At 39.3% G+C, this 27,807-nt stretch overlaps 1 protein-coding gene across 1 annotated transcript in view; it reads left to right on the plus strand.

The window, feature by feature from the left end:
• Positions 1-22,835, plus strand: part of doc2a (double C2-like domains, alpha) — an 85,948-nt gene extending 63,113 nt beyond the window's left edge. The window contains exons 8-11 of the mRNA XM_041778339.1: positions 8,277-8,509; positions 18,503-18,584; positions 19,832-19,928; positions 22,577-22,835. Coding sequence (XP_041634273.1) covers positions 8,277-8,509; positions 18,503-18,584; positions 19,832-19,928; positions 22,577-22,713 — 549 coding nt within the window. The 3' untranslated portion in view covers positions 22,714-22,835. The remainder of the gene's footprint in view (positions 1-8,276; positions 8,510-18,502; positions 18,585-19,831; positions 19,929-22,576) is intronic.
• Positions 22,836-27,807: the final 4,972 nt, after the last annotated feature.

Here is a 27,807-nt window from a genome sequence, read left to right on the forward strand (position 1 = left end):
TAAGAAGTAGAGATGGTCTAGAGGGATGAGAAGACGGTTAGAGTCTTCAGTCTGTCTCGAGTAGTTTAAAGTTAAGTGAAGGTTCTGAGTAGAAACCCCGGCCGCCTGCTGTGCACACTGTTAGCTTTAAGAAGAAAAATTCAAGTCACGTAGCAACAGCTCATTAAAAACTGACAAGACTGGTGGAGATCTTGAAGCTTCTAAAACTACAGAAAGCTTTCTGACAAGGAGAAACCACAAACACCTCAGTTTGGAGAATAATTTCATCTTCAGAGACGAGAACATTTTAGGAAGTCTGTTAGAACTAATAATGAGATGAAATGTGAATAAATTTGGGGAAAGTCCAAACATAAAGAACAAAAATTCAGAGGAATAAATTGTTTTCTTGCATGAAAGATCCAGATTTTTTATAACTATATTAACATTTTTATAAATGCTTTTCAACTATTATTCCTGCACAGTGACAAGTCCAGTTATTTCTAACTTTATTTCTGGCCTGATGTCAGACTTGAATAAGAGCATTTTGATCCCTTCTTAATTTTTTTTCTCAGACTTTCTGACTCTTTCCAGAGATTTAACTTTGCCTTTTTTAATCTCAACTCAGTTCATGTGTGCAGTTTTGAGTGTAGCCATTTTGAAGAAGATTGGAATTTGGTGGGCTAGTTCTAAAATTTCCTGTCTTTTATGTTTATTTGTACCTTGGACATAAAGGTGCTGGCATGTTAAGACTTGTATGACATGGTAAGGTTGTCAACATTTTTTGCTACTTTGATAATCTTTTGATTCCACATGCTTTAAACCATTAAACCTTTAAACAGTGATCATCAACTGGCGGCCTGGGGGCCACATCAGGCCCACCAGTTTGAAGAAAATGAGACTTCAGGGTTTAATTAGTCTCTTTAAAAGATTTGTTTACATTCATGTGGTGTGTGCTGTGACGCAGTTCCTGTTAAGCTTCCTGATGGTTTAACAGGCGCTGCAGTGTTTTTCTTCTTACCTGGCCTGAGCTCATTAGTCACCTGCATTTATCAAACAGGTGTCTTTACAAAGACAGAGGCGTGAGGGGACATTGATGGAACCCCTCCAGTGTTGGCAGCCAATTGACCCTATGCGGGGACAAACAAGGGCTTTATCTAATGGCTTCCTGTCGTCTTTACTTTGTGTGTGAAGGCTGATCTGACAGGAGCTGCGTGACAAATACACACTTAAAAACAAACAGAAGCTCAAAGTTGTAACTCTGGGATTATTTGACAGCTCCATCTCTGTTCAGATTTCACTTTTTCAATGCTGAAAGGACATGAGATGATACACAATATATGTCACAACAATGATGATTTATTGGAATTGTATGGTGTGATAGAATACAACGCCATGCCATGCAATATAATTTACCGTATCATCTCATATCATATGACATCATCTATCACATCCCATCCTATCCTATCCTATCAAATCATATTGTATCGTATCGCATAGCATCAGATCATATTGTATCGTATCAGATCGTATGGTAGCGTTTTGTATTGCATCACATCTTATCGTATCAGATCTCATCAAATTGTATTGTATCATATCAGATTGTATCATATCGCATTGCATCATATCGTATCTTATCCCATCATATCATATCGCATCACATAGCATCGCATCATATCACATAGCATTGTTTCATATTGCATCATATCATATTGTATCACATTGCATTGCATCGTATCGTATCACATCATATCATATCGCATCGCACCATATGGTACCATATTGTATCGTATCGTATTGTCTCGTCTCTGGACTCCTTGGTCTCAATTTCAGTCTAGACCTGGGATTTCTTGGAATTTGAGTTGACCCTCTTGGTTGTGTATCACTATTTTTTTCTTTTCTTGTACTCAGTTGTCTTCAAGTCTTAATATTGGAGGTCTATCTTCATATTTTGCTAGGTCTTAATTAAGATCTTCCTTGTTCTCATTGCTTGTTCTCAGTTTATCTTTTTACTTGAGCACTGTTGACCTTAAACTAAGACTTGGTGGGATTGGTCATGATTTGTCATTTGTTGCTTTTATTTTTGAGACTTTATTTGTGACTCTAATTGAGCTTGGGTTTAGTTCACGTTTTAATTCTGTTTCTTTGAATTTGGCCTATTGGTCCTTGAATTTCTTCTTTACTTGAGACTGGTTTTGATTTGCATCTTGACTGGTTGTACCTTGCCATGAGAATAGTCTTTTTATAATCTCTCTCTTGAATTGGATTCGGCCCCAAACTTTGGGCTCTGTCTTATTTTAGTCTCCACTGGGTTTGTCTTGACTTAGGGCTTGTTGCTTTGACTTACAACCTGATTTTTTACTTTTTCTTAAATTGAATTTACAGATGAGGACAAAATTATTTCTACATAGCTCTTGTTTTACACAGTTTAATGAATATTTCATAGTAAACAAAAATCAAAGACTGAAATATTTATTCTTTATAAGTTAGGCATTCCTGTAAGCTATGTACAAATAAATAGTGATCTGTAATTCAAACAGGAACTATGTCTGTGTCAAATAAATAACATATCTCTCTTTACACCAAGGTTTTTGCTTTCTTCTCCGTCTCCTGAAAACATCCAAACAGTGACTAGATTTGATGTTGACCTTCCTTCGACCTCAGCTGTCAGTTAAACCATGTAGAGGTATGAATGACCTCTGCTGTTCAGGCCTTTGCCCTCTCTTTCTTTAAACACGATGGATGGAGCTATCGCTATGATGGGAAACCTGTCTGTCAGCTACTCACCTGGACCATGAACCTGCAGTCTGACATGTTTATTGAAGTGTGGATTGGAGCAGATCTGGGGCGGCACTGATGGCTTATTTTCAGCCGGCGAAGTTGACTTTGGAAATGTTGCTGAGCTGAAATCTCATCCAGTGCAGGGTTCATCTACAGAGTGCCGCTCCCACAGATTGGAGGTGGGCGGTAGATAAATCCTTTCCAGGCTGCACAGACTCCTGCTAGAAGCAATCGATCTTCTTCTCTCTGCCCCCTCCCCTTCTTTTAAACCTGTGGCTTTATTGAGAAGAATTGTGTTTTAGTCAACTGAATTTGTAGGAAGCACTTAATGCAAACGGCTTGAATTAAATATTTTACTTTTCTTTGGATCCAAACCAAATCTTGTGGGTATTTTGTGAAGCTTGTGATCGGATAATCTGTGAGGCAAGATGAGTTGATAAAAGGCAGACACAGAGGGCTGAAGGATGACTTTATAAGACATTGCTATAATAAGGGTCGAGGGGGTGAGTAAGTGGAAGCAGAGAGACTATTAGAGACAGAAATCCTCTCCACAGGAGGGAGAGAGAAGGAGAAAGGGTGAGACATAGAAGGAGGATCAAAGTATTGATCTTCTCACCCTCTGCTGGGTGAAAACCAGAGATGAAATCAAAGAGCTGCAGTGTGTGGAGTTTAATGAACTGCATCAGTGGTTATCTGAGTCTGAGAGTACTGGAACGTGGCTGAGTACTACGACCATTGACTGCTTATTAATGTGAACGGTGTGCCTCTGTCTCCTTCTGTTGCACAAAAGTGAAGCCAAAATGCCCCTGCCATGTTATGTGCAAAAAGGGATGCTGATGCTACATCATTTCTGCAAACTCAAGCACACATTAAACTAACCTTTGAAATGTCAAAGATCCCAAGGGAGACTGTGGCTCAGTAGGTGGAGATGGTCCACTCTCAACCGGAAGGTTAGGACTTCGATCCCAAGCTCCCGCAGTCACATGTCGATGTGTCTTTATCCTTGGATAAGTGTGACCTGGGGCATTAAAAGAGCATCGAGTTGTCAAGCTCTAGTCCACACAGTCCTAGGAGCCCAAATGACTCACCTTATGGATGGAAACAAGTTGTAGCCAGAGACTAGAGTTGCAAAGACAATAAACTTCTTCAGTCTCCACAACAATCATCATATCCACGTAGCGCAAATCCATTTGACCGTCTGAGCTGCACGTAGATACACATCTATGACTTTAAAAACCACCCATGGTGGCAGGCTGGACTCTTTTACTGGCATGAAACATAAACATCTTTGTTAAGGCATGACCTGAGTGGTTGCAGTGGTAGCTTCTTCTTCTTTTTCCTCCTCGGCGAGTTTGCAAAACAGCTACGTGTCTACCGCTGATTACTGTATCAGATTGAGAACACACATAATGAATACCAGGGTTATAATCAAAACCAGTTAAAACACTCAAACTGAACATTTGGATATAAACCAGCTTGATAATAGCTAAGAAACACTGCATTATTAATTGCAATTAATCTCAGAATTCCTTTAGTTAGTCACAATCATTGCATCCTTTACATCACTTTGAAAATGTCCCTATTTTGCATTCAAAACTGTTTTTTTTTTTTGTTTGTTTGTTTTGTTTTGGGTTTTTTTGTCTTTTTGGACTTTTCTACTGTCTTAAACTAAGGATAATTGACTTACTGTTTGAGAACAGAAATACTTTTAAAGATAAGAACAGGAACTTTACAGAAAAAGAAACTTGTCATGGATTTATAATGAAATAAGGAACAGTTATATGCTAAATGACTTTTGACTTGATTTTGACTTGATCTTTGATTATTGTGGTTCACGCTGACAGCCCTACTTTAATTAAACATTAAGGATGTTCCCAGATGTTGATTTCCCTATTCAGCTAAACGCCCATTCAAATCTCTTTTGACCAACTTGTCTAAAGATGAGAAAATACTTAAAACAGTCAAATATTGAGTCAGCGGGTATGATGTATACTCTGTAGAGCGTGGCTAACATTAAAAGCTAGCTCCCCTTTGTACCTCTATGCAGCCTAATATCGTGCTTTGATATGTGGCGTCTTTTCACTTCAGTCAAGTATGGGAATTCATACAACCCTGGACAGACTGCACACCTCTTTATTTCCATTTTCTACTTTGAAAACTGTCATACCATGCTTTTCCTACTATATGCTAACTGCTAAGCTTCTTAAATTTACATGTGATGTAACTATCTGACAGGAGGGCAGCGGCCTCTAGTGGCGGGAGGTTCATAACAGTTTAAAAGAGCATTAGACTGGGATTTCAAGCCTTTGTCTATTAAAAAAATGATAGGTAACTAGTTTAACCTACTCGTAAATATCACACTAGCTCATCATAAAAAACAAAATTAACGGTTTAACCATGCATATCTAAATTTATTATTAAAGGTCATATACTTTACTCCTTTAAGACAAGTTTATATTGGTCTCAGAGGTCCCCAAGACATGCCTGTGAAGTTTGTTGCTGAAAAAACACTCCCATATTAGATTTTTACATGTCTAAAAACTCCTCTGTTTCAGCCCTGCTCAGAACAAGCTGTTTCTGTGTCTGTGGCTTTAATTGTTAATGGGCTGTCTGACTCCGCCCCTGACCACGCCTCTCTCAGGAAATGGATGTGACTCTCCTGATCCTCCTCTCTGTTGCCCCTCTCTGAGGGGCAACAGAGAGTCACAGTCACAGGGTCACAGTCAGAATTTGGGGGGCATAGTGGACAGGCCAGGGTCACATAAGCCTGAAAAGTTGTATTTTGCACAGCCACTAGGGGAAGCTCTAAATATTTTGGCTTTACTCACAGGCATCTGTTGCACCGTCCATTTTAGTACACAGTCCGGCTGTATCTGAAACTGTGTGCTTTTCATCCTGTTCATATTAAGTTGCCATACAATGAAGTGAAACTTTTTACTGTATTTAATGGCGGAGCTTGCCATACAGCCAACAAGCAGCATAAAAATAAAAATATCCATACTGTAAAATACGTGGTCATGGAAATTAATTAACATATTAGAGGTGAACCCAAATTGTTGATGTATTTGAACCACCAAACCCCCAACTTGGGCAGAGGCTCTAACCTCCAGTTTGAGTTGACTCAGCCTACCTCTACTAAAAATCAGTGCTGGTTCACTCTTGATCGCTATCTAGCCCTGTCCTTGCTTTCACATTTTCTCACTGACAGGAAGAAAACTAAAGGTGTCAGTGTCTTCTCATGATATTTTGGGAACAACTGTCATTTCTATTTTTACACATTATGTAAAAGACTCAATCATTTAAAAGACTGTCTGCTGCTGATGATCCATCCAATAAAGGTAGGCATGATTTGTGGTCAGGGAACTAATTTAGAAAAATCTGGTTTCGTAACAGACAACAGCTGACCTTCTCAAGTAAAACAGTCAAGCAACACCTACGACCAGAGAGAACAAATACTAAAATATCCAAAGAGGGGGAGATACACGAGCAGAAAGACTAATCTGTTGGCAGTGTGAATCCTCGGTGGAAAACTAGCAGGACGTGGTTTAGTGTTAGTGATGTCTCCACCTGTGGGAAGGACACCGAGGGCTGAATGAATGTGAAATTCTAGAACATTTTCAATTTTTGACGCCTAAAGCGAAAAAACACCAAAAGTAGCTGAAATGCCAGAGGCAAACACAGAGTTCAAAAGGAATGGAGATGCTGAAACATCAGAAAAAAATCATCAAAGAGTATGTCAGATGGACGCAATGCTTCAAATATTCAAGAGTGAGATTATTTATGCCATAGTTTCTGCTTTAAATCCTTGGAGGTTGTTGTTGAGAACGAGTACAAACATGTTTGGACTAAAACATGGCAAAACAAGACAAGAAGGTATCATGACAAATAGATATCATTGTATTGGTTCAGTTACACAAATTTAATGATTAAATCTCTGGGGATATTAAAATCCTCACATAAATAACTCATCAAACTGTTGCCTGAACAGATTCTGAATTTTTTCTTCAACCTGTCATAATTTAGTTCCTGCTGATTAAACCAACTTAGACTTAATTTATACGGAGCTGATCCACCTAAACGAGTCCCAATAAACAATCAGACCCGTCCAGTGTAAGACACCCATTTAACCCTATTTGACCGTTTTAATACAATTAATCTAATCAAGTTATATTTGTTACATTCAAGTTATGCTACTCAACTAATTAGTTTTGAGTAATCCATCTAAACTTAGCAGACGAGGTTCATCAAATTCTGAAATTTTCCTCAATTTACAATCTTAAAGTAAAGTTATTAAATACCTTTACCTAAACTATCCTGAACTATTCCAATTAAACTAATCCACTTAAATAAGTCAGAAGAAGGCAGCCCACCAGAAGCAGTGATTTACTAATCAATCTAAACTAATCCTAACCTGACCCACCAGATAGACTGATGCTCATCCATATCATAGGATATGTTCCACATCCATCTAGACGTCACAGATTGACCTTTTAAACTCATGATTTCAACTTTTGTACTTTCATATTTTGACCCTTATAACTCATGATTTCAATTTTAATCTCATATTTTGACCTTTTAAACCCGTAATTTCATCTTTAATCTCATATTTTGACCCTTTAAACTCATGATTTCAAATTTTTTCTCAGATTTTGACCTCTAATACTCATGGTTTTGACTTTTATCTCATATTTTGACATTTAAAACTCATGATTTTGACTGTTATATTATATATCTTCCATTTAAAATCTTTTTTTTTTCGACTCTTAATTTTGTGTTTTGACCTTTAAATCTAATGAATTTGACTTTTTATCTCAGTTCTTGAGCCTTTAAACTTTTTATTTGGACTTTTTTTAAACCTCAAAATCATTCATCATGAGTCAAGAGTTTTATGCCCCATGATTTATCGTTGGTGAAAATAAGGTTGAAAGTTTATGGTTAAATGTTGATCCTGTTAGGCCCCCAGGTTAGAGCTAATTTTAAAATTTAGCCCCTGCTGTGATTGAGTTTGACATCCCTGCTCTACAGTATACGACCATTTTTTTAAAATAGCCCTATTACGGCCTTATGAGGAAGAAAGCTGTTGAAAGTGGTGCCAGCTTGGCCAGTATAGCTGCTTATTATGCAGTAATTCAGGCCAAATTCTCAGTAGCATTAGGTTGTATGGATGTGGGATTTTAGCCACTGGTCTTGCAGTAATGAAGGATCATGACTCAAGCTCTTCATATTGTTATATTGGTTCCTCTGGTAAAGAGCCAAGCCCACTTTTCAGATGAAAAAACAGATATTGAAAGTGTTTCTTATTCACTGCTTTTACTGTAATCTACTTCAACCAGTTCTTCTAAATAAGTCTGTTTAAACCAGTTCAGTTTCAGTGGTCTAAACCAGTCTGACATCCAAACTGCAGAATATTACCTCACTAAACTAATTCAGTTTAATGAATGCTCAAACTTGTCTGATCAAACCAGTAAGATCAAGCGAATCTGAATAAATTGATCTAATTGATTTAATGTCGTCCACAGTGGGAAAACCAGCAGCTGCACAGCCTGGAGGAGAGAGGTCGTCTTCTTCTCTCCCTGCAGTTTCTGCCACCGCTCGGTTTGGAGGATGAAGGTCTGGAGGGAGGAGGAGGAGGAGGGGGAGGCGAAGGAGAGGGTGAAGGACGTCGCAGTGGAGGTCTTTGTGTTGGAGTGAAGCGCTGCGCCCACTTAGCAGCGATGGACGTCAACGGATTTTCAGACCCCTATGTCAAAATGTAAGAAGTCGTAACACTGGACATAGATCATCTTTGGTGTTCTTTAAGAACTGAGTAAGAAAGTTTTTGCTCTGATGTTTTGGGCGTTTTATACCTTTATTCAGAGAGGAGGTCAGTGGATAGCGTTGGACATTGGGTGTGTTGTTTTCTCTGTTGAAGCCCACAGACTTGGGCGCACAGATGGTTGAGTGGTTTAAGGCGCGCACCATGTATGCGGGCGGCCCAGGTTCAAATCCGGCCTGCGGCCCTTTGCCACATGTCTCTCTCTTCTCTCATCCCTGTTTCTGAGTCTATCCACTGTCCTCCACAACCTCATAAAGGCATTAAAAGGCCTAAAAATAAATCTTAAAAAAAGAAGCCCCCAGACTCAAACAACTGATCAGGAGATGACAATACGCTGAGGCAAAAGAACACATGGCCCAGCGCCAAAGCTTTCATTATCAAATTAAGTGGAGCATATGAATTTTTTAATCACCCACCTTTTTAGGGCAATTAGTTCACTGCTTGGGCCATAAACTTCAATAATGCCTTATAATTACAGTTACAAGAAAAAATATGTGAACCCTTTGGGATTTCTTGGATTTCTACATAAATTCACAACAACAGACAAACACAGTGTGCTTATACTAATACCGTACAAAATATTACATGTTTTCATGTTTTTATTGAACAAACCATGTAAACATTCACAATGCAGGGTGGAAAAAGTATGTGAACCCCTAGGCTAATTGGAGCCAGGAGTTAGCCAAACTGGAGTCCAATCAATGTGATGAGATTGGATGTGTTGGTTAAAGCTGCCCTGCCCTATAAAAAACACACACCAGTTTTGAGTTTGCTGTTCTCAAGAAGCATTGCCTGATGTGAACCGTGCTTCGCACAAAAGAGCTCTCAGAAGACCTATGATCAAGAATTTATGACTTGCATGAAACTGGAAAGGGTTACAAAAGTATCTCTGAAAGCCATGATGTTCATGTGTCCACAGTGAGACAGACTGTCTACAAATGGAGAAAGTTCAGCACTGTTGCTACTCTCCCTAGGCGTGGTAGTCCTGTAAAGATGACTGCAAGAGCACAGCGCAGAATGCGGTGGTGGGGCCATCATGGTTTGGGGCTGCTTTGCTGCCTCAGGGCCTGGATGGATTGCTGCCATTGACGGAAAAATGAATTCCCAAGTTTATCAAGACATTTTACAGGAAAACTTAAGACCATCTGTCCACCAACTGAAGCTCAACAGAGGATGGGTGATGCAACAGGACAACGACCCAAAGCGTAGAAAAAAATCAACAACAGAATGGCTTCAACAGAAGAAAATACGCCTTCTGGAGTGGCCCAGTCAGAGTCCTGACCTCAACCCAATTGAGATGCTGTGGCATGACCTCAAGAGGGCGATTCACATCAGACATCCCAATGATATTGCTGAACTGAAACAGTTTTGTAAAGAGGAATGGTCCAAAATTCCTCCTGACCGTTGTGCAGGTCTGATCTGCAACTACAGGAAACGTTTGGTTGAGGTTATTGCTGCCAAAGGAGGGTCAACCAGTTATTAAATCGAAAGGTTCACATACTTTTTCCACCCTGCACTGTGAATGTTTACATGGTTTGTTCAAGAAAAACATGAAAACATGTAATATTTTGTGCAGTATTAGTTTAAGCAGACTGTGTTTGTCTATTGTTGTGACTTAGATGAAAATCAGAACACATTTGATGACCAGTTTATACAGAAATCCAAGAAATCCCAAAGGGTTCACATACTTTTCTTGCAACTGTATATCACCTTGAATTTAGTGGGAACAATGAGTCTGCATTTGTAAAGCTGATCTCAAATATGGCAGCGCTGGACTCCATGGCCTGCCTGAACTAACGCTATATGCTTGATTTAATGGATGACAAGGCAAATGGACAATCATTTCAAGGTTTTTTGGGATGCCAATCACATTTCAGGGGGTCCTGTTTGCCCCCATCTATCACTGACTCTGCCCCAGGAATATTATTAGTACTGCCATTTGCTGCTGTAACCCACCAGGGAGTTAAACAAGGTATTCTTATTTTGGTTGCCAGTATGCTTACCATTTACAGCATTGTTTCAGTTTAGTCACAAAAAATTACATCAATAAATTCTCCTTGTCAAGATGTTTGTTAATAGAATTAGCATAGTAGCAGCGCCTTGTGCACAAGCTGCAGTTTCAGATGTCAATTAAGTCTGAATTTAACATGTTGACTATGAGATTTTAAAGCTATTTATTTACATAACAAACAGAAGCTTTTTGTCCAGTGACGGCAGACGTAGTGGTAGTGAGAAGTTTAGACATCTGGGGTTGGAACGATTTAAAACGACCTTTGGGCTTTGAATCACAGTGGTTCAAGTTTGAAAGTAATCCTAAATAAGGAAAAATGTTGAAGATCTTATAAAGTCATGTAATACTCTTTTAATATTTTCATACATTGACTTTAAATCTGTTCATTTCTTACAGTTTTTCCCAAACACTTGTCCTTACACTAATTAGCATGGTTACAAAAGCATGATAAAAGTGGACATGTCTGAACTGCAGCCAAAATAAGACCAAGACAACATTTCAGTTCAACAACACATTTATTTTCTGTGCAGTTAGATTCAGCGAGCGGACACTGCTTCAGAATAACTGTGCTGGTGAACCTCCTGAAGTAGATGTCAAATGTTGATATACATACTGTTTTATTAGGGGAACCGGTCTCACTGGGTTCCATATGTTGAACCAGACCGGATCACATAGTAGAGCCATTGAAGGCTGGACTTGAGCGCTGACAAGACAAATAAAACAAGCTGGAGTCCGGCCATATTATTAACTTTGCTAATCAGCGATGCTGTTGTTGTAAAAGCAGCCCCATCTGTTCACCAGCAGGACAGATAATTAGTAAGAAGAAGGAAACAGAGCAAGCAGAGTCGTCTTAGCTGAGCTCTGTCAGGAGGAAACACCGCAGGGACAGAATCGAGGATTTAAGGCTTTTCCTCGCTTTTGTTTCTCTCACACTTGGGGAAACTGTCACACGCTGTCAGAATACAAACAGAGTCTGAGACAGAACAAGAAAGCAAATAATGAATTCAGAGCTTTAAAATAACTCAGGATATCTCCATACTGTGTCTCTGTTTGCTTTCAGTAAGTACACATCACGTTAAAACAAGCCAGTGCTCAATCTGTAAAGTAGACCCTTGTTCAAACAAACTGTAAAGCAGTCAGATTTTGGGATTCGTTCCTTAGGCGAACGAACTTTGCCACTAACTTTGGCTCATTTGCAAATTAAAATTATTCCCTTTGGTCAAATGATAGCCAGAAACAACTGCAACTTGATTCAAAACACTAAGAAAGGGTTAGCTGGGTATGTTTAAAGTTCATTCGACAGCCGGCATTGATAGAAAACAAGAAAATCAACATCTTGCAGGCAAAACATGATACTCATGTGGGCTGATGAACAAGCTGGTGTGACATTCAGCTGAAAAAGTGCAAATAGTCAAAGCTTTGTATTTAACAGCCAAATCTTACTCCACTGGAAAAAGTTTTCAGTCTGGTGAAGTCTTTTCTAACAGAATCTTTAGATTGAAGTTCACGTAACAGACAAGAACTATTGACAGGGGGTTATATGCCTCAGGGAGGTACACGATTGCCTAGCACTGAAAGTACAGAGGTGGGCTGAGAAGAAGGGCTGCTCTTTTTTACATTGACCTTTTACCTCTTTAATACACACAGTCTATTCTTAAATCAGATGAACTTTTATGCAAAGATTGAAGAAAATACCAGAACATTCTAGGGATATCGGTGTTAAAAAGCAAAAGATAGAAGGCCCAGTGACTGTAACCTTTGGCCTAAGACCTTAAAAATCAAATCATTACATCCTTGAGTCAGAGTGGAGACCCAAATAAAGTTAGAGAAAAATTCCCACAGGTTTTATGAAGTTAATTCGCAATCAAATAGCTTAACCAGTGAACCTGTGAGCCAGTGATCTTCAACTCTGACTCCTGTTCTCTAAATTAATTCAGCTACCCCTGAGTTAGAGTGGACCCTTGAGAAATCTGGTTAATAAGTAATGGATGAACAGCAACCTATGACCTTGATGTTTGGCTTGTGTTGCCCTAAATCTAATCACTTTATATATTCATCAGATGTCATATTCAAAAGAAAAGGATAAACGCGTGATCCAGTGCCCTTGACTTTTAAACTCTGAAATCTAATCTCTTCATTCTTTAGTTAGAGTGGACATCTGTGCGAAGTTTAAAGAAATTCCCTTTAAGGATTCTTGACGCATTTCATTGGCAAGCAAGAATCAATAAGAGCCAGTGATCTCTACGTCTGACCTATGATCTCTAAAATCTCATGACCTTATCCTTGTGTCAAAGTGGATGTTCATAATTTGTTTTTTTAAAAATACTGAATGAACTCCAAAATTAAAAAAAAAAAAGATCCTTAAGTCTAAGTGGACATTTGGGCAAAGTTGGAAGAAAATTCTTTTAACCCTTTTTTTAACCTAGTGTGTTGCCAGAGTGTCGATGCATTTGGGCAAACCCACTTTGCATGATGGTAATTATGGTGGTTGTATTCTGGTTTGTATTATCAGAAAAAATTCAAACAGATTCTGAAGCTGAGAAGGTGTGCCTCACAGACAACATCTGGTTATTATGGTATTTTCACCTTTTCCCACTAAAAATCCAATAAAAATCCTGTTTTTTGTTGTTTTTTCTTCATTTTAAACTGTTAAACCTTTTTATAATATGCAGTTAATTGTCAATAACTGCCTGATATTGAGAGTTCTAAGTATTCTGAAAAAATGGGTAGAAGCATTTACTCACAGGACATTTTCTTGGCCTTTTATAGTTAAAATAAGAAAAAAAGTCCAGACAGACATTTTGAGGCTTAGGTGTTTAGGGGCCGTCCTTCAAATACCACATTCACATAGCATAGGGCCAGTACCCTTGAACTTTGACTTTTAAATTCATATTTTAATCATGTTTGAAGAAAATGTCTCTTAGCAATCTTGAGATATCTTGTTCATCAAAGCAGAAAGAGTTCATGATTTTGAGATTTGGCCTTGATTCAGAGAGGATATTCTTGACTTTTTTTTTTAAGAAAATCCCTCAAAGTTTTCTAAAAAAAATACACTCAAAAGCAAAAGATGATCAGGAAGGCCCATTCCCAAAATCTCATAATTTAATCATTGAGTCAGAGTGGACATTAGGGCAAAGTTTGAAGAAAATTCTTTGAGATAATGTGTTTAGAAAAAAAGAGAAGAACAAGGGTTAATGTTTGACCGGACATTCATGAAAACAATAAAAGAAATTCCATAAGATGTGTTCACTAGCAACGGTTGACCATGAAGGTCATTGACCTTCATGACCTTTGACCTCCAAATCTAATCAGTTCATCTCTTAATCAGAGTGGACATTTGAGGAAAAATAGATTATTCCCACAATTGTTTTTTTTTCATAGCATTCATCGTAATGGCCCTATGTAAGGCTGGCTATGGAGCATAGAGTTCTAAAAATTGAAATAATAACCAGGGTTTTATTTCCTCTTCCACTCAGACAGCCTGAATTCACCTCTGCATATGACATCAGAGCAGGCTAAAGGCTGAAGACATCCCCATGAGATAGCATGCGGTGTGGCTGTAATCAGAGTGAAGTCCATTCAGACAGAACTGAACTATTAAAGGTGTTACATTTCAGCTCCAGGCTCCTTAATTTGCTGCGCTGCTTGTAAGACATTAACACAATGTCCACGCTCTGGAACATGGTCCTGGTCTTCCTCCTGTTAGCCTGAAGCAGTCGAGCATAACTGTCCAGTCTTTAGTTTCTTCTGGTTAATTAACCGGTCAGAACCAGTCAAAGCAGGAATCTTACACTGATGAAGATGAAGGTTCATTTGTGAAGCTTAGTCTTCCCCCGTTCTCCTCACTGCCAAGTGTGAATCACTGAGCCCACAGTGTGTGTGTGCGTGTGTGTGTAAACCTGGCTCAGTGTGATTCATTATTAATTCCTGTGTTATCAGGATGATTTACAAGGTCTAATTAATTTATGGTCCAACATCATAATAATTAAAAAGAAATACAACACACAAATAAATGGAAAAATATTGGGAAAATGGTTGTGTAAGATATTTTTATATTTGACATAAACTATATAAAATATAATGTCAACTATAGTGCCTCTAATGGACTTTAGGAGGCTTTATAAAATATATACTGTTTGCAGACTACATAATGATGAAAAATGTAAGTTTAAAATAAGGCGTAATTCAATATTAGCGACACAAATTTAGAAATATCAGATGCATTGGAAAGGCTTTAAGTCAAACACTTTGTGAAAACTTTTGAAAACACTGCAGGGCTCCAAAAATACAGATTATTTATTGCACTCTAGCATATATATATCTAAATAGTAATGCATTTCACACACTGACACAGGAAATTTAGATACCGATGTCTTAAATTCCCATTTGTTCAATTGCAATTGGTGTCCAACAGGTTGCATCTTCCACCCAGAGAGACGGTGATTCTGAGGTACAGAGAACGTCACAGTATGAAAGAGGTTAAAGTTAGCTTTCAAAGTTAGCCTGTTGAAAGCTAACGGATTTGCTTCGTAAGCTTCCAGGCAATGATAATGCCACACATCATCACAGCCAATCATTACGTGCTGCATCATCAGAGGTCGAAGGCTCAGAACAGACCTGTCAGCCCAGACACATCTGGTTTCTGCACCGTCACCTTTTCCCCTTTTTAATTATTTGACACCAGGAAACTAAAATACTTCCATAAATCAAATTTAGAAGTCACTCGGTTCTCCTTCATCACTCGTAGCATCTGCTATTTTCATGCTATCAGATCAAGCCAGTGAGGATGATGGGTACGCAAGTGCTCACGGTAACTGTGGTTCACACTTCCCTTCGCTCTGCTCCACTACAATAATACCACACTTTTGCCCTGAAGACCTATCATTGAAATGTAACATGTCCATGATGTTATTTTGATGCTTCTGTCACTGTGATACTGCAATATAAACACTACCATTACATCTCTACTAGAAATACATTGTGTATGTCTTAACTTTTGACAGCGTCTCATATCTTAAAACAGTGTATCAGCAACCAGCAGAGTTTGTAGTCCCAGACTACAGGTCTTCACACACTGGGTCTGTTATTTTCATATGCAAAAAAAAACATAATGCACTTAAACACTGCACACTGCATCCATTGTGTTTTTATTTTCCTTTCACTGGAAAAATTTGTAGCCTTGCAAAGCAGATGGATACGCCCATTTCCTTGTTTTTCACTGGCGAATCCATCTTGCAAAGCTCCCATCTGAACTGTTTGGGCCTGGTTAGAAAGTGACAGGACCAATCAGCGACGAGAGGCAGTACTTTCAGGCGCAGCAAAGTCGAGACGTACACAAGCAGCAGCAAGAGCTGGTGCAGTTATGGAGGCAGACATTAGCATGGATGCTGCTAAGCGCCAGTTTTATCAGAACTTGACAACATTTCTTTGTTAAAAGAAGAACAAAGAACAGCAGTGAGTTGTTTTCTTTTCAAAAACAACAAAAGTCAAGTACCTACATGTCTATAGTCGCCATGTTTCGCATTATTCATCAGTAGCTGACACGCAGCTTGATAGCATCTGCTTCACATGTTTTGTTGCTCTGATTGGCCCGTAGAGATGTGACAGACAGAACATTCACCCAATCATACTCTGAGTTTTTTTCAAAGCCTCTGCCTTTTCTCAGACATTTCCTACTGAAGCTTTCCCAGATGGATGTGTGAAACACATCCATCTGGCATGTCAGGTTAGAAAATTTGTAGAATATGGCAAATTACTGTGGCTGTGTCACTCCTTTAGAACCACTCTGACAGAGGGCTCCATACAGCACATGCTCATGCCTCATAGCATTGTGCTAAATTGGAAGATGGAGAACAACTTTTGAAGTCAGTCTAAGTTTGCTGCAAACGTATGCCTTAATCTGTTACATTTCCATGGTTGATCTCCACATAGTACATGGGCAAATTACAGTGTTTAAAGTGAGGGTTCAGTGCAAGGGAGGGAGAGAGAGAGAGGGAAGGGGTGAGTGAGCGAGAAGGGAGAAGCAGGCGCTGATCTGAATCAACAATCACCTGTTTAAATGACTTTAACTGGTGCAAAATTCACATAAAAATCAAGCCTGCTCCGAAGAAAATAATGAAGGGCGAAAGTTTCAGCATCAGTGTGACAACTAACCTGACACGTCAGATGAATTTGTTTCACACATCAATCTGGAAAACCTCTCATACACAATGTTTGGGAAAGGGCAGAGCCTTTAAAAAAACTCGGAGGGTGATTGGATGAACGTTCCCTGTGTCACATCTTTACAGGCCAATCAGAGCAACAAAACACGTGACAATTAGACTCTTGCCAAATCCGGTCAGGAGAAGGGCAAAAACATAGTTCCCGCAAAAATAAAGAACTCAGTGTTGTTCTTTGTTGTTCTTTTAAGGAAGAAATGTTGTCAAGTTCTGATAAGACTGACGCTTCAACAGCATCCACACTGATCTCTTCCGCCATAATTGCACCGGCCTCTTGTCAGTGCTTGCTTACATCACGACCCTGCTGCACCTGGAAGTACTGCCTCTTACTCCTGATTGGCCCTGTCACTTTCTTACAGGGCCCAATCTGTTCAGATGGGAGCTTTGCAAGACGGATTCGCCAGTGAGAAACACGGAAACAGGCAAATCAATGGGTGTAGCACAGGGGGAAAAGGGTACTGATCAACTGGGCCTACAGCAGGGAGGGGCCCTTCAGGAGCCTGCAATGAAAAGTGTGTTTTTATATATTTTTTTCCTAGTAATTGGTGTCATTATTGAATCAATGCATATAATACAATGGTATAATGCAAGTAGATTTATTATAAACATAGTAAAAAACAGTGCTCAAAAATGGGTTCAAAAATACATTAAAATGCATAGATATTTGTAAAAATGACACAAAATTTGTTGCTTAGGGGGGCCCTGTGTAATATTCATTCTCAATTCATTCATTCTAATATTCAAATCCCTAGTTACGCCCCTGGGCGAATCCTTCTGCTTTTGCAAATGTGTTTTGATACACATGAGCTCGATATGTGAAAAATTCAGATGAAAAAATAAGTTAAAACAAATTTTAACTTGATTTCTTCTTTGCTTTTTTAGTTTAAAAGTTGGAGCCACATTCTTGCTCTCTTCGCAGAGCCACTAGTTTCCTTCCTTTTCCACAGTCTAGGTGAACTGCATGTCCATTTGCCTGTCTGCCATGTTTAGCAGTTTGCAGCTTCCTGTTCAGTGTGGGTATGACCAACTTATTGGTTTTTAACAAATGCTATGTCTCTGAACATCACAATTTATATAATACAACACTTCAACAATATAAAACATATTTTATCATAATGCTATTATTTATAGATGTATTGTATGTTATCCACATTGAATTCACTTCAGTGTTAACAGAGCATATATTAAGAGAGTTAAGAGTACTATGAGACTATTGGCACAACATGTACAACCTCAAACATAATTAAAATTTTGATTGATGTATGCACAAATAAGTTTGCAGGCCTGTTGTGATTCCACTGGGCATCTCTGTATTGTCTGTCAGATGAACAAAGCTTCTTCTCAGGATGCAGGATATGAGATGAGTCAGACAATACTCTCTGTGCTCTTCTGTGAGTCCAGACTGCTCACACAGACCCTGCCATACTGACATCCACAACAATATATGACTCATCTTAAAGACCAGTAAGCATGTATTCAAACCAAAGGGGAAGCAAGTTTGATCTGATTGAATTCAAAGTTAATGCAAAGTTGCACATGACTAACAGAGTTAGATCAGAGATGGTTCCAGAGTTCCTGGAGAATGGGGTGAAATGAACCAAGCTTTGTGCACCTCTGGATCATGTTTTGAACTTTAACACTTACCTTCTAATCAAAAGTAGAAAAAATAACCAGCTCTTTCTCTTGCTCTCGTCCTGTCAGATATCTGAAGCCCGACATACAGAAAAAATCCAAGCACAAAACAACAGTGATGAAAAAAACCCTCAACCCTGAATTCAATGAGGTAAGATCCCCCGCTGCCTGTCCAACAGAGATGGCTCCACATCAGAACATAATAATGGTAATGATCTCTATCTTTATTGTTTTATTTAAATCTCGCTCTCGCTGCTGCTCGATGACGGTATCTCTGCTCCGAGTGTCACCACAATCTGCAGGAAGAATCTCTGCACCGCTTCATCTTCTCCTGTCATGCTCAGCAGGGTTTCTCCAACATTATTCATCTTCAGAATATTACACATTAAAAAGCTGTAGGTAGATGGATGCTGCTCTGCTTCTCCTGCACAGAATGAGTCCTACTTTGATGGCTTCCATCTCAATACCATCTCTCAAATCTTTCATCTCCCCTGCTGATGAGTGAGGCTGGTCATGTAGTGTTCAACATTTCAAATGAGTAGTTCAGATAATGAGCAAAAAAAAAAATATCTCAAAATTTAAAGTAGAAGTCAGAGATTGGCATATCAGCATATGGGCATGTTGAAAAATAGTGACAAAAACACAAAGACTTTCTGTGTAAAACAATAAAATGCTTCAAAAGTTTTCAATAGTGTGTACATTTGAGCAAACATTGTTTTGTGGCCCATTTTAACCAAAAACCCTTTAAATTCTGCAGAGAAACTGTACCCATCTGTTTCACTGAATTGCCTAGCTTTCTGGCCGGTACAACCAGCCTTCTTAAAGGAGCAATGCTCACTAAAATCACTGGCAACTACAGCCCAAATACAGCTCAACTTAAAAAAACAGAAATATCCTTTTAAACATGAACATTTGGCGCGCCGGTAGTCGAGTGATTAGGGTGCGCCATGTACGCAGGTGACCTGGGTTCGAATCCGACCCGTGGCACTATTTTCTGCATGTCTCTCCCTGCTCTCTTCCCTGTTTCCGACTCTATCCACTGTCCTATCAAATAAAGGCAAAAAGGCTAAAAATAAATCTTTAAAAAAAAAACATAAACACTAAACAAAGTTTCAAGTATAGATGTCGCTAGACTTAGTTTGCCAGTGTTGTGAACAACGCAGTATGACAACTCCTTAAATCCTCTGATGCCATGCTTTGCAAATAAAATGGATGAGTGAATGGCTCTGGGGAAAGAAAGCAAGACCTTTTTTGGTGTTGTTTGCTGTAGCTCTAAGCTCCTGCTTCAGACACCACTGTCACCTCCCAATAAATCAGACAAGACACAGCAGTGTTTTTAACGCTGGACCTCAAAGACCTGTTCTCAGCTTTAACCCTGAGTGTGTTTGATCCCTGCAGGAGTTTTTCTACGAGATCTCCCTGTCCGAGCTGGCCAATAAGACTCTGGAGGTGACCGTGTGGGACTACGACCTGGGACGCTCCAATGATTTCATAGGTGAGGCTCTCCGCAGGGTTGAACACAGACACTAATCTCCGCCTGTAAAAAGGAAAACAAAGCTGTGTAAAACTGCCACTCCCATGTGACATTTTTGTTAAATTCTCATTGATAATAATTTCAGGTTTGTGGTGAACATCTGAGTAAATAATCACAAGATAAACTGACTGGATAATTTTCTGAGTCAGCTGTGAGAAAAGGCTTACTCTGTAAATATGAATGAATCCAGCATATGCCCACAAAGCTGTTCTCTGAGGACTTGTGTGTTTAATGCATTTTTATCACTTTTGCCATCTGTATCACTGAGTAGCTCTTGTTTTTAAACATGGAAACAAAGAGCCCTCCTGGAAGCTGTTAATTTACATCAAAAAGCTTTTTGATTTCAGCAGAGTTTGGTTCAATCTGTGTGTCCTAGAGATAGAGACTAACCAGGATTTAACACAAATGGAGTTTAATAAAGCAATCAAAATACAGCTGAAGGCTCAAAGCCAGGAAAACTCATAAAGCCATTTTGCTTTCCCTTCTTCCTATTGATTCACTATGTTTATACGCGACTATTAAATTCAAATTATTGTGTCAGGCAGACAAGAAAAGCTTTAAAATGTTTATATGCTGTTCATGTTCATGATGCTCGTGAGCTGAGAGGCTACTGCTGCATATTGTTAATGGTCAATAAAATTGATGTCAAGACCAGTTGGGAGACGTGCATAAACATTTTCTCTGCAAGACAAGCTTTCGGTGTGGCTCTTTGCTCTTGTTTTTAAAAGAAATGTGGTCCACTTCCAATTAAACTGCTGCTTTTCTACAGCTACAACTGAGCTAACAGCTACCGCTTCAGCAGCCATTGGATACACCGGCAAACCCCACCCGTAATGATTGCAAACCTGTGATGAGGCAGACCAGAAGAGTAGCAAAAACATATCTTCTGTCATGAAACGCTTTGAGTGTGGCTCTCTAACCTTGTCCAGTTCTGTCAAAACTGCCGCTGTGGCTACGTCTGAGCTAAACACTCTACTAGCGGCCATTGTACACAACCGCTCACACAACAACTAACCATTCCTCCCATAACTCTTACAAACCCATGCCAAAGCAGGTCAGCAGAAAAGCAAAAACATCTTCGACATCAAGAAAAGCTCTTGGTGTTGTTTTTATTCTTTATTTCATACAGAAAGATGATCCAGTTCTCGTTAAACTATCCTAAAGCTACTTCTGCATGTAGGCAGCCATGGTAAACTGCTTTGAATACAGCTCTGCCCTGCCTGTCGCTACCGCTGATTGTTCCAAACAGAGTTCAGTTCAACATTAATTTTGTGGATTGGAGCTTTTCAAGATGGATTTGCCTGATGACAGACATGGGGTCTGGCAAATCCATGCTTTGCACGGTTAGAGTTCTGCCTCCTTTAATGTTAACAAAGAAGTTATTAACATTGAAATCAACATAAAAAGTCACACATTTTTCTCAGACTTGTTTTTGGTTAGGATAGTTTTTGCTGTGCTGATTAACACCAGAGTTTTTATTTTTACTTATAAGTATATTTTCGATTCATTATATGGCACAAAAATAGGGAAAAATGCCATGATTAACCATCTATTGACAAATGCTGCAGCTATGTCTGCCTCAGATGAGCACAGTCCTTGTCAACAGTGAGCCCAATCTTCTGTAAAAAGCATTACTGTAGATGTCATCCAACATACTGTGAAATCTGGTGAATGAGACTAAGTTTTAAAATGTTGAGACATGCCAGCGTTACCACAAGTATGTGTAGCTGCCGCTGTCACAATTAATGCAATTGAAAATTCACCCAATTCTTTTATGTTTTTCCAGTGGTAGTTTCACTGCTCAGAACAACTCCAGACTGGTGGGAGTTGGTGCCACTCTTTGACCGCTTTTCTCCTTCGACGAATAATAATCCTGCATTTAAAAGAAAACTGGGGGTTTACTGCCAAGTAAACAGTTGTGGAGTGCCTGTTTGATTGAAAACATTTCTCAAGTTAACAGCAAAAAGTAACAGATGGAGGGCAGAGCAAGAGATAGATGTGGGCTGTAAATCTGTCTCAAAACAATCACCGCTGAGGCTGAGAGGTCAGGACAGGCTAAGAGCTCAACAACCATGTTATAGCTGACAGATGAGCAAACAGATGGTACTGAAAGAGCAGCAAAGCTGCACAAAAACTGCTTTCCTCGGACTTGCTAAGCAAAGCAGAACTTATTACACAAGAGGACTGTGTAAACGTGTTGCTTCTGTACTGGCTTATATCTGGGGGCGGCTTATATTCCAGATTTTACTGTAGTTGCTCTAGCAGTCTGGTTTGCAAAGCCATTAACACTGGTGATCTTCAGATGTTGTTCTGGCTTCTTTTGAGACCTCTCAGATGAGTTGATACCCTGTTTGGATTTTTTGGTAGGCCAGCCACTCCTCAGAAGCTTTGTCACTGTTCCGAGTTTTCTCCATTTGTGGATAATGGCTCTCAACACGGTTTGTTTGAATCCCAAAGCCTCAGAAATGGCTTTGTAACCCTTTCCAGGCTGATAAATGTCAGTGATTTTATTTCTCATCTGTTCTTGAATATCTTTAGATCATCCTTACTTATCTGCAGGTTTACCTAACAATGAGTCTGACTGTGGTAACCTCTCATTTCTTGTTTAGGTGGCGTGTGTCTGAGCTGTCACTCTCAGGGCGACGCCCTCCGTCACTGGATGGACTGCCTGAAGAACCAAGGCAGGAGGGTGGAGCGGTGGCACATCCTGACTAACGAGCTCCCACAAACCCTCAGCCACGACTAAAAAACCTGCACAGCATCCTGCAGGCGGTCACTGTCAGGTAACAAGCAGTTCAGCAGAGATCCTCTGTTTTCTTTGAGGGACGGACTTGAGCAACTTCACCACAGGAATGAAAGCAAAGTGTATTATAGTGAGAGCCAACGTGATGAGTGGAGAGTAAGGTGGAGCTGGAGCAGCATGGCTTTGTGCCTTCATTATTGATCGGTGAGTCATCCAGAAGAAAAACCTTTTGGCTCCATCAACACCATCAATATCTCACCTCATTCACACATCACAGGGTCAGTGACACACTGCACTGATGAGAGATGAAACTCAGAGATTAAAATCAAACCACAGCTGCAGACGCCACATTTGTACTTTTAGTCAGATTGAGATAAAACTGCATGTTTTTTCTATGACATAACTGTTTTGTAACTCATATCATTCCCTCTCTTAAGAAGATAAATCCATCCCAAACAGAGATTTATTTCATGTGTGTAGGCCTCCTAGGACCGTTTTCCCCTTAAACAGAGATGGGATCTCATTTTTTACAGTTTATTCCCAGTTGATTGTGACAAGCAACGTCATAGTTCTCTGGATGTTCTGATATGTAACTCTTCTCTTATCCTGTTTTGGTCACCTCTGAGTCCAGTAACAAGTCAGATCATAACAGTTATGTTAACTTCTTATGAGTAGTCTGGATCAGATCTGGGACTGGAAAGAAAAAATGGTTGGGAAACACTGGTTTAGTGGAAGAAAACCCTGCTTATTTATCAATATAATCCCACCATTAATGGTCATCCAGGTCTGGACAGTTTTCTCCCATGTAGGTAGACTTGATCTTGACTAGATTCTAGATTTTGGATCGCGGCTTTTCCTTTGATGGTGGTGACCAGCATTTTGGCACTCTCAGCAGTTAACCAGCCCAAGACCTCTTCTTCCTTCCATTCATCGTTGATACCAAGCAACCAAAGACAGTCAAGTCTAGAAACAGGATCTTGAAGAAGTTGTTATCTGAATTAATTTGCAGATACTTATTGCAAGAAATAACAATAAGCTAAATAGTCATCAGTGCATAGCAGCTGGGTTTAAAAACTGTTTCTCTCTTTCTACACAAACTCTTAAACAGCATACAACCAGATCTCTGTCGAACATATTGGTGAATCTGGGACTTCAAAGGGAGTCGTAACACTTCTGACACCAAAGACATCACTACTAATTAAAGTCTAATCTAGTCTTTATCTTGCAGGAGGATTTGCTGGGTTTGTGCAGAATGGAACTCCATTCTTCATCACTGAAAGACCCAGTGTAGTCTAGATTAGAATATTATGGCTCCTTTACCATCACCAATGACAGCAAATATTTTAATTTGGATATCAGGTTTTACAGTGTTCCAAAAGGTTTGGCTTTTTAAGGTAAATTTCAAACTTATTGTCTAATTTTGAAGAGCATAATGCTGATTTTTTATTGCTCCTTTAACGTAGTGAAAGGTTTAAGTGGAGCTCCTTCATACATATCATGAACGTCATAATCCACAGGGAGCTTTGGATTAAGCCATAGCCATGTTGAAGGGTAAGTACAATCTGATTTATCAGCTCATTTAATTCAAATCCAACACAAATAATGTAAAGCGTTTTAACCTTTTCAGGAAGAAAAGGGCAGAGACCTTTGTCTCTGGGTAAAGTGCCAAAATAGAGCTCACAATTAAAATTCACTTTGAGTGCCCTCAAAGAATTAAAGAAATGAGAGAAAATCTAAGGTTTTATCATTTAATTTCAGCACAGATTTGGATGTTAATAGTGTTTTGTCCCAAAAAAAGGATTAATTAGGTTCACAAAGATTATTAGGCATGAAAATTTTTATGAGGACAATCCAAACTGCTGATAGAACAGGTAAAAATGTGGAGTTCTTGTTGAAATAATTACAATTTTTCAAAGGTAGAGGCCTAGCATGACACTGGTGAAAAGGATAAAGGAGCTGTCACTTAATTTATATATCATATATACAAAGAATGGACCAGACATAAAAAGTTTCAGACCTACATTTTCCTGAGTCAACCTTTGATTGTGCACATGTAGGGTTTTCAATGTCTACTTCATTGTCTAATGTGTAGAGTTAACTCTACAAACATTACTACAGGTGTTCCAGTTTTACATGCCAGTATTCTGTCTTTTTACTGGACTTGGACTGGAGTTCAGGAGTTCAGGACTGGGTCAAGAATGGTGACTCTGATAGTTATAAAAAGGTTTTGGGAATAACTTAAAAAATGCATATTTTTTATTTTCCACACAAATGTAGTTTTTTCTTTGTTGTTTAGGGAGTTTTGAATCAGTTTCACTAAATATTAGATCAGCTGGCAAAGATTTATTCACAGTTGTATTAGCTTTTCTGCACATGCAAGAGTTCACTGTAATTTTATGAAATTTTTGATAAGTACTCCTACTTTTCATGTTCTGGTACAACACAAAGTCTTTACTACAGTACTTTGCAAAAGTTTTAGGCATGTAGAGCGCTAACGGCTCTTCACAGGTCCTGATGTTCCATAACCCCGAGCTGAAGAGAGGAGGGAGGGCGGCCAGAGTCAGTATCGACACATTTGACATGTACGTGTGTCGCTCAGCAGCCAAGGTCGAGCTTAAAAGCATTTCTTTTGTCCGGGCCTTTGCACTCCTGGTAATACGCCCAGCAACCACCAACAGTGTTCAGGTGCTCAGAACATACACACGACAACCAGATGGTTGTGGCAACCCTCCTAACAGTACCCTAGGCTATGTTTAAGTACCACATCTACCCATAACTCTGCCCTAAAGCTGTGGTTTTTGTTTTGTTTTCATCAGATTATTTTCCCATGCCCTTAGTAATGTACAAAGACATCCAGAGCATGACCTGGGTTGTGTCAATCCTCCTTCCCGCCCAATGAGGCCCTCAGGTGGGCGTACTCGCCATTACACGCCTTACTTCAGCCTCAAATTTCGGCCCAAAAATGCCTAAAACTTCTGCAGTGTACTATATGTAACACTGCATTTCAAAATGGCCTGAAATTTTACCCTTATTGATACAGAAGTTAAGTGACCAGCAGTCATAGTAGCCAGCTGAACTGACAGTAGTGTCAGGTAGGTCAACCAGCTTTTTCTAGCAGAAAATTCAACATGATTTGATCCTCATGACTCAGCAGAAAACTCACATTTTTTTCAAAACTCATATTTCTGTTAGTATACTCTACTGGCACACAGCACAGATCTCAACAGGAGAGTGTTATCCCAAATCATGTACTTCCATTGCACACTTACCAGAAGTGGCACCCGTTAAATCTGTTCTTCTGTCTTTGGCAATCATCATTAAAATCTGACCACTATTTTCACACACAATTAATTTAACCCATATTTTATCTTTTACATTATTCCCTCAAAGAAATTAAACTTCTTAATTTGCCTTAATTGCCTTATGCTTGATTAAAATGGGCGGTAGTTGCATGTTAGCTTGGTAGGTAATGCTATTGTAGCTAGCATGCCAGTGGTACCAAATGTGCTATGTCACCAATATGAGTTTACTGAGGATGTGAGGTGTACTCACATCTTTAGAAGTAGTTACACAAGCAGTTCATGGCTTTAGCATTGCTAACTTTAGCTTATGCTAACAAAGCTACACTAGGTGCGTAGCTATCACTTCTACATAAGACAATGTAGCTAAGTTAGCTTAGCAAATGAGAGTTTTAGCTAGCACAGCTAAAGCTAATGTAGCTACATGCTTTGTAAGCTTAGCTTTGGCCATGTCAGCTACGTTTGCTGTGTGAGAACGTTTGCATAGAGGACAAGCTCTTTTTTCTGTACGTAGACTGTTTACTTGGCTTCATTAAACATTTTATCAGGTTTTGCAGGTCATGTTTTTATCTTTTAACTTTTGGTATCCAACTGTTACCTTAATCCTTAATCTGACTAGTTTTTAGGATGTATTTCCGTTCTAACAGAGATGGTGTCTCAGATGATCAGGTGTGGGAGTGGCTGTTATAGATGTCTGCAGCCAGACCCATCTCACTCAAAATATTAAGAATTTAGTAGAAGTGTGCAATTTGGAAGAACCAGTCTATGTTTAATGTTGAACCTTACTTGTTGATTATAAACTGTAAAAGATATTTTCATCATGCTAACAGGCTAAGGCTAAGCTAACAGGTCTTAGTTTGCTGCGTCATGCTAACAGACTATGGGTGAAGTTGAGTAAAGGTCCAAGAAAGTGTTTCAACCCTTTGGCTTACAATTTCCAGTAAAATTCCAGTATCCTCCCACTGCTAATGGAGCATAAATATGAAGTGGAAACCATTTCTGTCTAGTATGGATGGCTGTGCTGTTCATGGTAACAGTATTATGAGGATCTCACATTAGAAAGGTTAGAGGTTAGACTTTCCATATCTGGCAGCTGAGCTAATACATTAGTTTGTTTTTTACTTTAAATGATATTAAGATGTTTACAGAAAGGATTAGCTTGTGTGACTTTATTTTGGGTTAAAATGGGCGAGCATCTACTGCAACACAATGGATGGGCCAGCCTGGAGGTTTCATACACTGAGTTTACCCCCCACTAATATGGAAGCTAAACTCCTTGATAATTGAAGCGACTTCCTGGAAACAGCATTTGGATGATGTGATGAAAACAGATACTGCTGTGTTCAGTTTTGGCTTTGCTGGATGTACCTGGGAGGGTAAATCTTTACAGATCTCTGTTGAGGCTCATTTTTCTTTCCTCAGTCATGAAAATACATTTTCAACAATATTACCATCTCTAGCTTCTTACCTAAACACTGGGAAAGACGTTTAAAGAATGCTTCCAGGAGGCGCAGTCTAGCATGGACCTCCACTTCTCCTTTGTTTCTGTCCAAGTGACATTCACTTCCCGTCCGATCTTTGCCCAGCTGTTCCGGCAGTATTTGAACGTCCATGTTCATTCATATGTTTACAGTTCCCAACCAAAGCAGGCTACACTCTTCAACACTGCCCTATGATTTCCAGTGGTATTGCAAGTTTGTTTGGTGTCTGTAAGCTTCCAGGAAATGTGGACAAATTGAACACCAAGTATGAACAGAAGGCTCAGTTTAACATAAACATGTGGCTGTCAAACTCACAC

The sequence above is a fragment of the Cheilinus undulatus genome, linkage group 21, assembly GCF_018320785.1.
Source record: "Cheilinus undulatus linkage group 21, ASM1832078v1, whole genome shotgun sequence".
In the NCBI taxonomy this organism is placed as follows: domain Eukaryota; kingdom Metazoa; phylum Chordata; class Actinopteri; order Labriformes; family Labridae; genus Cheilinus; species Cheilinus undulatus.